Below are 14,297 nucleotides of genomic sequence, written 5' to 3' on the forward strand. Positions count from 1 at the left end.
CAATGGATAGTTTTTGTTCAGATGAGTTACTTTAATTCTTAAGCTCATAATGGGTTTGTGTTTGTAATTTAATTGAATGTACCTTTTTTTTAGGGACACAGGATGTGTCTGTCTCTGGAGGCTGCCATCAGTGCTGAGGAGCAGCGCAGTGCTAAAGCCACTCCATTCTTCCCCATCACTATTGGCAGGTGAGACTCTTTAAACATATTTGAGGCAGTTCCAGGTGTATTCTGGTATTTTCAGGCCTCTCGTAAAACACATGCACACATGCACTGAGGCACTGATGTTTCTTAATATTATTTATTTTTCAGAGTAAAACGACTCTGGTCTCTGTATTACAATGTCCTGAATGTCTAAGTCTCACTCTTGTCATCTGTTTGCTTTCTGTGTTTGTCAGGAAACCAACTAACCCCGCCTCCCCGTTCTCTGTGGCCCAGCCTGCCTCTGACCGGGGTCCTGCAGCCCCTGTTGAGGTTGAGCAGGTGTGTTTGAGCCCGCCTCAGCCACCCCACATCACTCCATCTGTAGGTTACATTTTATATTCCACTTTTTAAAGTGAGTAAGAATGGGGTTGTAAAAGCACTGATGCTGTAGTCCTAAATACCTAATACATAATTTTTTCAACTTAGAGTTGAAATATATCACATTATTAAATTCATGTTTTGCAGCCATATTCATGATCCTATTGTTGCATTTATTTTACAAATGTCTCTGTCAATGTTGGCTTTTTATTAAGTATAATATGTTTCTTTCCTTTTTACACAACTGTAGATGATTTCCTACAGTGGCTCTGATTTTACGACAGCCAGTCTGGCTAAAGGCAGCTCACCACAATCACCTAAAGATGGACGTACAGGAAAAGTACTCAAGTCCATCTTTGTACCCAACATTGGCTGGGCCTCACAGGTAAAATCTTGCTTTTGCACTTTCTGAAAAGAAATATAATAGATATAATAATATAATTATATTTACCTGGCCGGGTGTCAGACAGACAATTAGCTGTGTCAGAGGGAGTGAAATGCTGCTGTGATATGCGACTGGTTTAGACGCCAACACAGGTGGTGAGGGAATCACACAGGACATAGTGTGTCTCTCCATACACTGTATGGCTCTGTTTGAAAACCCAGCTCTCCTAGGTGATAAGAAGTGGTCGGCATGTGGCAGAGGAACTACAGTGAGGAATAGGAAATGACTAAATTGGGAGGGAGAGATTAATAAAAAGAAAAAAAAGAGTTAAACAAATCATATATTACTTACTATCTAAATCTGAGTTCCACTGTAAGCTGCCAGATAATCGTAAAGATTAACCTGCTTTTCTACCTAAACCATTTATTTATTGCCTTTTCCCTGTAGTTAACAAGTGGAGAGGTGTGGGTCCAGTTCAATGATGGGTCCCAACTGGTGGTCCAGGCAGGGGTCTCCTGCATTACATTCACCTCCCCTGAAGGACACACTACCAGGTAACGAAACACTAAAACATATAGAAGTTACAAATGGCAAGCAATGGAATTGCACTTTCAAAGAGTATTTAAGTTGTGACACACATCTCGATATGACAGTAAATCATACAGTAGGTTTAAATATTTTCTTACGTTTTTGTTTGTTACATTCTTGGCTCAGGTATAAGGAGAATGAGAAGTTACCAGAGATTGTCAAAGAGAAGCTCCATTGTCTGTCCTCCATTCTGAGTCTTTTGGCGAGTCCTGCTGCACGACGCTGAGCAGCAACAGTTGAACAGAGAACGTAGAGCAAGCTGTGATCACTGAACGTGGTTAAAAGCAGTCAAAGGCACTTCTTTTTTAGCTTTGTGAAATGCATTACATGTCTGTAAATACGTTTTAAACATTTGTACAGGTGGTTCCAAAATTATGAAAATGATATATTTTTTATGTTGTACAGCTTTTCCTGAACTTGTCTTGTGCATTTGTACTGTGTCAAAGAATATTTTTTACCTTGCAAAATGTATCTCAGTGGCTTCAGTAAAATGTCAGATGTATTAACAATAAACATCTGTCTTCTGGATATATGACTGGTTAGCCAACAATTTCTGCTTGTTCTGCTGATTTCAGCTCAACACTAAATGGATGAAAGAAGGATTTTGCTGCACTTGTTGTAAATGTTACTAAAATGCTTGATTTTTGCAGCAGCATCTCTTAAAGCTTTTAGCTGTGGACAGATGCTGGGATCTGATTGCCACTGTTGAAAGGGATGGCATTTCTGTCTCCTGTTAATCAAGTGACACCAGGCATGAGCTTGTTTGTAGATGAAGGCGGTTAACCTCTCCCAGTGTACTTTGATCTACTTAACGACAAAGAACAGGAAAGATGGTAAAATAGGTTAAAAAAAAAGTTAAAAGATAAGTTAAAGTGAATACACTTATTCCTTTTTTTTGCTTCATTGTGTAAAATGGAAGGTTAACAATTATCACAGCAATATTGCATAGACATCAGCAATAAACATGTCTTTTGACAAAAAATTTTAATATTGGCAAAAAAAAATTAACTTATGAAACATGAAAATATGTGAATTGTATAAATACTGCTTGTACATTTGTAAAAGTGTAGCCATGTGTAACAGCAGTTATTAACAAAAATAGGTAGATTTGAAGTAAAATGGAAATCAGTTGTGAACAAAACCACTCTTTACATTGTAGAAGTGTCCAGAGATTTAAAAAAACTTTTTATTTATTTAATTTATATATTCACTCCATGTGGGTTATATGTTTGTTTACATATGATTGATTCCAGGGTTGGCTCCTGACACCCCGAGATTATAGAACATTAAAATATACACACACACATACAGTTCTTCCCCGTTTGTAAGATGTTTTAAACTTCATGTGAGGTTTCTGTTATTTAGTCCACTAGCAGTCATATCTATCGGGGTTTAAAAATGTAGTCCAGGTACAAAGGCACTAGGGCTCAGTAAAATACAGATGTGTAATGTGTGTATAAAACAGCAGGAGGAGCTGGTGCATTGTGGAGCTGTAGCCTATAGCAATGGGCATTTCGGATCTTTGAATAATACATATCATTTGAATCAGCTCGGTGAGAAGAATCGGCTCTTATGGCTTTGTTTAGTAGCATTGCCAGTGTTGCCTGTAACCAGAAGTATATGCTGGATTTAACAATAAAGAGTCAAAGTGAAAAAAAGAATTGACCAGTCCATTTATTCTTTCATCTTCAGCAGTTCTAATTTTGGTCGGGGTCGCAGGGCAGCTTATTCTATTGTATGGAACCACACAGACAAACTGAGTCACTCACATTTAAAGGAAGTTTAGAGCAGCGAATCCATTAATTTTAAGTTCTGAGGGTTTTGTGAGATACTTTATTATTTATTACTTTATTACTTATTGTATTCAGATTTGCTCAATTGTCCCCTTGAAATACTAATATAAAACCTTGAATATATTCCTCTCACCTGGGATAGTCAAACCAACTGAGCTAAATTGCCCCATAGATCTGAGTGAATAGGTGAGTAAATGGCTGTGTGCCTCCCTGTCTTGCCCTTCCTGACACGACCCTCCCTATTTTATCCGGGCTTGGGACCGGCACTACAATGCACTGGTTTGTGCATCTAGCGGTTAGGTATCTATAGGACAATTCAGTATTTAAAATTAGCCTGGTGGCATGTTTTTGGACTGTGGGAGGGAACCGGAGCCCCCAGAGGAAACCCACGCGGACACGGGGAGAACATGCAAACTCCGCACAGAAAGGACCCGGACCGCATCACCTGGGGATCGAACCCAGGACCTTCTTGCTGTGAGGTGACAGTGCTACCCACTAAGCCACCGTGCTACCCACTAAGCCACCGTGCCGCCCCCTGTCTTGTTTTATGGTTTATTCATGCCATAAGCCCAAAGTTGCCATGTGGTGCTGAAACCACCACGAGCGCGAACAGGATGGTAATAAAAATGAAGAAATGAAGAAATACAAACATTTCTGAATGTATTTGAAACATCTGGGTACTCATCCTATATGCTGTGCACTTTACTTTACTGTTTTGTAAATATTCCACATGCTGCTAAATTGCATATCTGTATATTGCCTGTATATAGTCTCATAGTTTGTATATTTTTGTGTTTAATGTTTAATGTATACTGTACATTGCTTGTACACTGTATTAATAATAGAGAGATAACATCAGCCGAATACAAATTCCTTGTGTGTATCCACATACTTGGCCAATAAATCTGATTCTGATTCTGATCCCAAAGACGTCTTTTCACTGCCCGTTGCCTCGGTCACTCACCTGAAAGATCCGATTCAAAGAACCGACTCGTTCACCAGCACCCAAGACTAACAGGAACGCTGCCAGCGTGACTTGAATGAAGCCGGCCTTACGTCACGAGGGTGTGATCAACCCAGAGGTTAAAGCTCAATATTTCTGCGCGGTCGGACTAAGATTTGATGCTGGGTTTAGTCTCGGTGCGTGTTTTTAATCCCTGCTAGAGAGATCATGGCGAATCTCTTTCAGTCCTGTAGCTAGTACTGAAGAAGACGGTGGGAATGGGAGATGTGTTAGCTGGCTAGCTTGGTACGTACCTGAACAAGTTGTTTGTATCCCGTTATTATGCGTTATAAATGCGTGCAGCTCTGTTGAATCTTACTAGGCTGTAAAATGTGACTAGTGTTCGTTATGTGTTGTTTGTTTTTTTTTGGTTCAGGGCTTGTAAACAGGGCTGACTGAGACGGTGTATATAAGCCACTGCTAGCTAGCTAACGTTGCACTGTGTTTCTGTAGTGAAATGAACAAGTTAGTGAGCGTGTTTAGTTCTGATTTCATGCATGTAACAGTTATTTGAGAGTGTGGGTGACGCACATAGCGTTTAAAAAAGTGTGATATTTTTCACATGTAATAGATTAACGTTACCGTTTAACCAAAGCAGCAGCATCATTTGCTCAGCACTAAGTGGAACTATTGATTGCGTTCCTAATTTCTTCTCATCATATGAAATAAATAGCATGTCAGACAAGTACACCATCAGTGGTGTCGTTATTGCTGTTGCACGAAGGTTAGTTAAAAACAGCCATGCTGACACCCAGTTTCTATCTTTCTAATTAATTACAGTTAAATATTACAGTTAATATTTCATTAGGGATGTTTTAGCAGGCCTTTTATTTCTGGGTTCCTCCACCACTGGTCAGGTTTTCTCCTTTTGGAGATAATGGTTTTCTTTCACTGTGGTTCGGTAAAGTCCTTGATTGTTAGTCCTTGGTAATTCTTTCATCAACTATTTCTTTAGATTGTGGTATAATGTTCCTGTAGAAACTTTAAAGGTGCAACAGTCAGTACAGTTGTTGTTATTGCAAATATTGTGGAAGTATGTCAAGTCGTCACCTTTATTTTTATAGCACATTTAAAAGACAACGTGTCAACCAAAGTGCTGTACATTAACATCAAGTATAAATACCACTCAACTATGCAACATTTAGCAAATCATTAACATACATACAAAATAACATACATACGCACCAGCATATAAATAAAATAAAACCACTAAAACAAAGATGGCTATGACAACCCAACAAATATTAAAAACCTATTCATTAAGAGGACTCAAATGCCAAAGAAAACAAATGAGTTTTTAAATTTGATTTAAAGGCATCTGTTGTGTGGGACTCCTTTATGGAAAGTGGAAGACTATTCCACTTGGGGCAATAGTCAGACATAGACAATAGACAGTCTTGGGGCAGCTACAGAAAAGGCCCTGTCACCCTTGAACCTCATTTGAGAGCAGGGAATAGCTAAGAGTAGCTGGTTAGAAGATCGTAGAACCCATGGAGTGGAGTGAACACAGAGAAGGTCAGCGATATAGCTCTGAGCCAAGCCGTGTAAAGCCTTAAAACAAATAATAGAACCTTAAATTTTTTCCTATACTTTACTGGTAACCAATGCAATGATGCAAGTATGGGGGTAATGCTCTCCCTTTTCTTGGTACCGGTCAGGAGCCTCGCGGCTGCATTTTGGACCAGCTGTAGACGTGACAAGCTTGACTGACCGATTCCCAAGTACAGTGAATTGCAAAAATCAACAAGTGAGGAAACAAAAGCGTGAATTACTGTTTCCAAATCATTAAAAGAAAGGATACTTTTTATTTTAGCAATGTTCCCAAGTTGAAAGAAACTAGCTCTCACAACAGCATTAACTTGTTTCTCAAACTTGACACCCAGTTTTAAAACCTGGATGTAAAACCACAATGGAACATACTTGTTCCATATAACAAGTATAAAATAACAATACGATATAAAAAAGAATATAATCCAAGTAGGTTTTAATATAAGGAAACAACGGCTTTAAACAATAATGGATGCATGTTATTGACATGCCGGCATGAAACGTCACTCGCCACTGCTCATAAATAAAAACATGACCGACTTCCTTGTTAAACATCTAACATTTAATAATGGCATTGTGGGGGAAAAAAAGCAAACAAACAGAATATGTTTTGCCACAGTTAATTTCGAGCCAGAATCTACCCTTTACATTTTGATGTAAATATGTAATGTAACATGCATGACAGTCTTGAGGTTTGAATGATTGGAACATGTACTATTTTTTTTTTCAAATAACGTTTACAACTATTAATTATTTTATACATTTATTGTCTTTTGTTCTCGCCGTGTCTGCATGGGTTTCCTCCGGGAGCTCCGGTTTCCTCCCACAGTCCAAAGACATGCAAGTGAGGTGAATTGGAGATACAAAATTTTCCATGACTGTGTTTGACATTAAACCTGTGAACTGATGAATCTTATGTAACCAGTAACTACCTGTCCTGTCCTGAATGTAACCAAAGTGTGAAAAACATGACATTAATATCCTACTAGTGCGGCACAGTGGCTACGTGGGTAGCACTGTCGCCTCACAGCAAGAAGCTCCTGGGTTTGATCCCCAGGTGGGGCAGTCCGGGTCCTTTCTGTGTGGAGTTTGCATGTTCTCCCCGTGTCTGCGTGGGTTTCCTCTGGGTGCTCCGGTTTCCTCCCACAGTCCAAAAGACATCCAAGTGAAGTGAACTGGAAATACAAAATTGTCCATGACTGTGTTCGATATAACCTCGTGTGAACTGATGAATCTTGTGTAATGAGTAACTACGTTCCTGTCATGAATGTAACCAAAGTGTAAAACATGACGTTAAAATCCCAATAAACAAACAAACAAACAAAATCCTAATAACTAAGTAAAATTAACATTTATAGTGGATGATCTGAGGATCACCAAATTAAGGTCTTTATATAAACACAGGTAATACTCTGTAAATGCAAGCAACTTGATATTGCCACTGGCTTGAAGGCATTTTACATGGTGCAAATTTGTCACCAGATATAGTTAATCATAACACTAACAGTGAATTACAAGACCATGTCAGAGAGTTGACATTCACAGTCTTAACTTGCTTAGTGTATATATTTGACCAATAATCATTTAAAAAAAGATTAATTGCCATTGACTGTCACAGAAAAATAACAGTCGCGTAAATTCAAATTCATGTAAAATTTTAAATTCAGTGACTTAAATTTACTGTACCTGTTACAGCTGGATATCTAATGAGTTCTCTGTTCTTAATTTTACAGGGCTATGTACTGTTAATAAACAGTTTTTCATTTGCACTTCTGGGCTGAAACTGGGCTTGTTGAGGACCATGCAGACCTTTCTGAGAGGAAAACGTGTGGGTTACTGGCTCAGTGAGAAGAAAATGAAGAAACTTAATTTTTTGGGGTTTGCTGAAATGTGCAGGTAGGTTTTAAGACGTATAAGACATAAACGCACACATGTGTACACAGAAAATGGTTCACCTATTGCTTGGCTGAGCTGCTGTCAAAATAAGGAGAAGTCTGTAATATGAAGAACCAGTAGAACTACAGTGCAGTAGCTTCCCTTTGTGAAGAAACCCCTGCAGTTTGGGATTTTTATTAGATTCTCATTCATAAACTGAAACTAGAATGAGCATAAAATAAAATCATTGTAATAATCTTAGACCATATAGGTGTCAGGACGGGTGCTTTTGTGGTAGGGGTTTACATTTCATTTCCCATGGATTTGGCTAAACGATGGTCAAAAGGTAAAAGTGGACACTGGATGCCATTAGGATATGTGGCATTTTTTTAAAGCAGTGAAGTAGAACAGAACTGCCAGCTTGACAAAAGGTTACAGCTACGTGCTGGTATGTGTAATCACATCTGACAGTGGAGAGCATAAAAGCCACTGTAACCTAGATCTGAAAGTTTGATAGCAAATCTCTCGTGTTTTAAAGTAGGCTGGTCTTCACACACATGAGTGGTTGTAGGTGTTATTAAGCTTAATAAGCTGTGATTTAAAGAACAAAACCATGGTCACTGAGCTCCCACTAGTTTAATCTACAGCATGTTATACGTTGTCTGACTTGTTTGGACTATATTTATGTTTACATTTTCAAAGCAGTTACAGAAAGATTACAAGTTCAAACCCTGACATAGCCACCCATTGGATGGAGTCCAAAAGAACGTATTTGGACTTGCTCTGTGGGTGGTAGGAATGACAATTATCTATCTCGTATCGATCAAAATGACATTAGCCAATCTCTACCCTGTCTTCAATAAGTTTGTTTATAAGGAAAAGCTTATTTCTAACTGTGCTTAGCTGCATTATGATACTTAAAAAGATCTGGTGGCTTCACATGTTTTAGAGGAAGTACATGTCCTCCCCATACTGCTGAATGCCTGTTGTGATAAGGGATGTAAGCAGTGTGAGAACTAATTTATAGGTGGGAAAGGGGATATGAATAATTTAAAAAGAGAACACTTATGTTGAAATTATTATTGGAGTTTTTCAAGACACTTAAAACCTTAAACTACATTAAACAAAAGCAGAACATTTTGTAAAGAACATAAAATTATAAATGCTTTAAAAAAATGTCTTAAGAGACATCTGGTCAAGAATTTTAGAAAGCACATTTTTGGATTTTAACACTTGAAAGTGTGTTGTTAGGCTCTGAATACACTGTATGGCCAAAAGTACTGAGACTGAGATTTTTGAGTTCAAGTGTTTCAACAACACCCACTGTTAAGACGTCATCATTTGCTTTTACTTTTGAGGCAACAGTTTAGGCAAGGCCCTTTTATGTTTCAGTATGACTGTGCTCCCGCCCGCAAAGCAATTTCTGTGAAGACAGTGTTTGATGACACACGGTTCGGTGTGGAGAAACTTCAGTGGCCTACATAAAGATCACTATTGGGCTCAATTACAAGATGAATTTCAAACCAGGCTTTAATCCTAGATCAGTCCCCAACCCTAAAAAGTGCTTTTTTGACTTAATAGGTATAAATTCCTAGATACACACTTCAAAATCTTTTGGTAAGCTTTCTCAGGAATGTAGAGACTGTTCTAGCCATGATCAGGATGCCAGCTCCATATTATTGACCAAGGTTTTGGAATGGGATGTCCAAATAGCTCATGGTCAGGTTTCCATGAATCAAGTCTAATGAGTCATGAATTAAACTATGTTTATACATTAACTGTTCATTAAAACGTTTGCTGCCGCAGCTGTAATATAGTATTGGAGGAGTAAAATTAGTTCCGACAGCATTGGCGGCTTGTTTTCTCTAATAAGAGTTGGATACAGGACACAGTAAAATGCTAATATGCACAAAGTAAAAATAAGTTTTAAGCAGAACATTCACACCTCACAAAATAAGAGCACAGTAGTGTTTTCAGTCAGGCAAATGCAGTCTGTAATGATTTATGTAGGTTTTGGTTGTTGTGCTTGAACGTGCAACTACATTAATAACAGTGTCAATTAAAGTCAATCGTTTAATATTGTTTGCACAAATATATTACTCCAGCCAGTGCATATCACATTTAATCACATTTAAAGAGAGATCATCCTTTCCTAAAGAAATGATAAAACCTCCAAAAAGCTTTGATATAATTGAATCCTATGTAAAGTATCAGCAGTTTTCTTTCTTTCTAGACATGTTGTAGTTTAAGGGTTGCTATGCCACATCCTGTTCCTTAAAAGTGATGAGTGCAGTTTGAAAACTACACAGTGGTTTAGCGAAAAAAATTAAAGAGCTGACATACACAACGCTTCAAATATAAAAATCAGGTTAGGATTTATATACATACACACAAAATACCAAAAATATCTGACACATGAACATCAAATCTGTACATGCTGTTAAGGAACTCTCTTCTAAAAAAAGCAGGTCTAAACTTTTCTGACAAGGCTTTTCACTAGGTTTTGTAACATGACTTTGGAGATTCACTTTCAGTTAGTCACAGGTGCTTTAGTGCTGAGTAATAAGACATAGCACACAGTCTTTCAGGTCATCCCAAAAGTGCTGGATAAACCATTTTACAGACCTTGTTTTGTGTACAGGGGCATTGCCATGCTGCAACAGAAAACAAGCTTATTTAAAGCGATGCTACAAGGTTGAAAGTGCAATTCTCTAGAATGTCACTGTGTGCTGTAACATAAAGATTCTGGCAAACCAAAATGGTAAAGAATGATTTAAATAGCCAGTTTTGTTCATCTGTAGTACAGTGGTGGTGGGCTTTACAAGTCCAGTCACTGCCAGCAAATATGACTCATGGCTTGTAACTTTGTGAGAGATTTGCAAATCACATTTTTCAATGCAAGATTGCAAATTGTTTAGGTCTCAGGGATTCAGGGATGATACAGGGAATAAAGAGAGAAATCACTGTTGAATGTGCTTGACCTTTTGAGACTTCAGACTGCATTGCATGAGAAAATGTCATTATTATGTGATTAAAAATAGCCACAGTGGCTTGGGTGTACTTCGGAAAACCGTTGTCAATCTTAACACAGACCACCACTGCAGCAAGAATTGACATATGAAAGTCTATTATGCAAAGAGAATACCATACACCAATTCTGTGCAGAAAGGCCACTTTGGTGTTTGGGCTTGAACTCCTCTCAGATGGATTGAAGGACAGTGGAAACATTCTGTGGATAGATGTTTCAGCTTGGGGAGAAACGGACATTGAGCTGTCTGTGCCAAAGACAGAAAGGACCATCCTGACTATTATCAGGTGCAACTTCTGTCATGGGATGGGGGTGCATCAGTGGGGGACTGTCATATGTATGACGGTACCATTGCCATTGGGAGAAGAATCGGACAATGACCACCACAGGCGAAATCTGTTGCAGGCATTAAATTCTCAATTTACAAAACATGATTACGTTGGTTATTAAAAATATTGGAAGTATTTTTGCCATACTGTTGTCAGCTAAATAAAGTTTCAAGAGAATCAACAAATCATACATTCTTGTTTTTATTACATTTTGCAAAATACCTCAGCTTTTTCAGAAATAGGGTATTTATTTATTTATTTTTTAATGAAAAGTGTACTGAACGTTTAGTGTTCATTTTTTTGAAAGTTGCATCTCCGTTATAGACAGCTGAGTGTGGGCATAAGTAAATTACTGCTGGAAGTAAATGAAAACTGTAAAGTAAAGGTTACAGACTCTGACCTTTTTGTAGACACTAAATTTAGATAGAAATAACACAATGCAGGAGAAAACCTGTTCTAGAGGAATTTCAATTACCAAATGGGCATCTTGGACTTCATACAGCGCAGGAAGGCATTTGCACTCAGCATGAGGGGGCTCATGGGTATTACGCCACTAAAATCTTTATAGGGAACTTCAACATCGGTACTAAAGCAGCCTTGTACTCATGGTTTATGAGTTTCCTTATTTAACAACATACTTTACAGACTCAGAAAAAAACTATAAAATCTATGTAAGTAAATTATATTGGCCTTTTATGTAATAAGTTAATTGTTTGCACTGAAGGATCAGATAGATGTTTAGCTCCAGTGTAGCAGTAACTAGAACCATCAACTCTTCTTCAATAAAGAATATCAGATTTAAAATTAGACGACTTGGTGCATGGTGACTTGTAATTATAAAATTTTTCTTAACTTTTTAGTCTTTCTACAAGTATTGTTTATGTAAAGTGGTGTGATGAAATTATTTCACCATTTTTGCACATTTTATATTATATTCAAAAAGTAGATATTATAATTCACATTCTTTTGCAAGGGAAGTAAAACATTTTGTAAAACATATTATTTATTTATGATTAAATGTAGTCCAGTTCTTTTAAAAAGATCACTTGTTAAGATGGGATTGGCCCTGTGATTACTTATTTGAACGTTAACAAAATGTAATCATTAAACCGGTTTGTCTAATCAAACATGTCTTTTTGGTCGTCCCTGTACAATATCAGTCTTGCTCCTCCTGAACCTTACCATTCAAGTTAAGCAGTCACTTTTTATTCATTGTCTGTTTCTTTGTGTTCTTCAGTTGTTTTAATCTAGTCAGCAGTCGTGAGAACAATCAAATATTGGCTAGTGCACCTTTCAAAAGTCTCTTCATGAATACTGTTATAACCTGAGGTCAAGTAAGAAGGAAATCACTAACTGAGTGTGATCAATGCTCATCTGACATTTACAAAAGCATCTGAATGACTTGCTAAATGTTCAATGAATAGTATTTTTTGGGAAATGGGTCATACATTGTTCTTTAATTCTGAAAAACAGGCCAGACTAACACTGGCACTCGTTTACTATAAAGCTATGCTCTTTTGCCACATGCAGAATATGGTTTGGCATTGTCTTGCTAAAACAAAAATGGGGTCACCTAGATAGAAGCACATGTTGCTTCAAAATGTGCTTAATTTACAGATATCTAAGTTACCCATGCCATTAGCACTAACACCCCAAATCATGGCAGTTGCTGGCTTTTGAATTTTGCATTAATAATGGTCAGTACAGTCCTTTTTTTTTTTTTCTTTTTTTTTTAATATGCATTTTTCTCCTCTTTTCCTCCCCCTTTAGCGCGTCCAATTGCCCAATTGCATCATGCTTCCTCTCTGCCTATGCCGATCCCTGCTCTGACAGAGGAGATCGAAGCTAACCCACGCCCCCCTCCGACACGTGGGCAGCAAGCCGTATGCATCTTATCACCCACACATTGACGAGTGTTGTGCCACCTAGCATTGTGTACGGAGAGACACACCCTAAGAGCACTCTTTCCTCATCTCTGTGAATGTGCCTCTAATCAGCCAGCAGAGGTCGTAATTTCACCATTCTGACAGAGAGAGACCCTATCCGGCTTAGTCCCGCCCAATCTGAACAACAGACCAATCATTGTTCATGTAACCACTCATGCCTCAGCTGGCAAGGCAGAGCTGAGATACAATACGATGTATTCGAGATCCCAGCTCTGGTTGCAGCGTGTGTTTTTACAGCTGCACTACCTGAGCGGCCCAGTCCTTTTTCTCTAAGGAAGAACACAAAGTTTCCCAAGAACAATTTAAAAGGTGGACTCATCAGTTAATTCGTCTGTTCTTATTCAAATGTCTTATTTAATTAAAGTAATAAAAGCCACGTATGGCTGTTAAACGCTGTATTTCACATTCAAATTATTTGGTAGTATGAGACAGCGTGGATGAGTGCAATCTGTGACCTAATATTGCAGATATTTAAACAAGGATAATTGAAAAACATAAAAGGTGTATACTAGGGATGTCCCGATCCGATCTCACAGATCGGGATCGGGGCCGATCAAGGCATTTTTAACTGATCGGAAATCGGCATTAGATCATAACCCGATCTTTTGTTTTACGTCAGCATGTCCGCTGTGTGGAAATACTTTAAATTGGAAAGTGAAACGTGTCCAACAGCGGTGTAATGTCTGCAATACGAGCGTTTCACGAGGCGGTAGGAGCAGAGCTGCGTTCATTACTGTAGAATTTTACTGTTTATATGGTGTGTGAGTCGAGGATCACTCCGGTTTACAAAACAATAACTTTTAATCCCAGTATGAAAACTTCAGGACCATAACATACAGCTTTTACAAGTTTATGTGTTACAAGACTGAACGACATCTCAGTATCAAGCTCTCTGATTGGCTTAGTTATGTAACCGAGCGTCGTAGTGATGCACTCGCTTAATAAAGAAATAAAATACACGGTATATTCACAAATTGTCGGGAGCAAAACACTTTATTAACTTCTTCTGTTCCGAATAGCGGACAGCCAGAGCCGAGCACGCTATCCCATGCACTATGGAAGCCCCAAAGGGTCAAAACACACTCACTTTGCGTAGACCCGTCCATCAAACCATTGTCACAATACAAGCACTTTAAGAACTGGCTTTCCTTCATAACAAAAGAGTGACTTTCCATTTTATTTTGGTATTCAGGTTTTACTGTAATGCTGTTAAGTAACTTATTTGTTTTTTTATATTCAAGTTAAGCTGCTACACAGTTAAGCTGTGAGTGGAGATTTTTG

At 38.1% G+C, this 14,297-nt stretch overlaps 2 protein-coding genes across 4 annotated transcripts in view; both read left to right on the forward strand.

Moving 5' to 3' along the window:
- Positions 1 to 2,002, forward strand: part of plk4 (polo-like kinase 4 (Drosophila)) — an 11,155-nt gene extending 9,153 nt beyond the window's left edge. For 2 of the 3 annotated variants that reach the window (XM_063007347.1, XM_063007345.1), the window contains exons 12-16: positions 94 to 188; positions 398 to 524; positions 772 to 906; positions 1,354 to 1,460; positions 1,621 to 2,002. In XM_063007347.1, coding sequence (XP_062863417.1) covers positions 94 to 188; positions 398 to 524; positions 772 to 906; positions 1,354 to 1,460; positions 1,621 to 1,720 — 564 coding nt within the window. In that variant the 3' untranslated portion in view covers positions 1,721 to 2,002. The remainder of the gene's footprint in view (positions 1 to 93; positions 189 to 397; positions 525 to 771; positions 907 to 1,353; positions 1,461 to 1,620) is intronic. The other variant, XM_063007346.1, reaches the window with a different exon arrangement.
- Positions 2,003 to 4,328: 2,326 nt separating this feature from the next.
- Positions 4,329 to 14,297, forward strand: part of itpk1b (inositol-tetrakisphosphate 1-kinase b) — a 55,271-nt gene continuing 45,302 nt past the window's right edge. Inside the window, exons 1-2 of the mRNA XM_063007350.1 lie at positions 4,329 to 4,536; positions 7,572 to 7,734. Coding sequence (XP_062863420.1) covers positions 7,640 to 7,734 — 95 coding nt within the window. The 5' untranslated portion in view covers positions 4,329 to 4,536; positions 7,572 to 7,639. The remainder of the gene's footprint in view (positions 4,537 to 7,571; positions 7,735 to 14,297) is intronic.

This window comes from Trichomycterus rosablanca, chromosome 13, assembly GCF_030014385.1.
Source record: "Trichomycterus rosablanca isolate fTriRos1 chromosome 13, fTriRos1.hap1, whole genome shotgun sequence".
Lineage (NCBI taxonomy): Eukaryota > Metazoa > Chordata > Actinopteri > Siluriformes > Trichomycteridae > Trichomycterus > Trichomycterus rosablanca.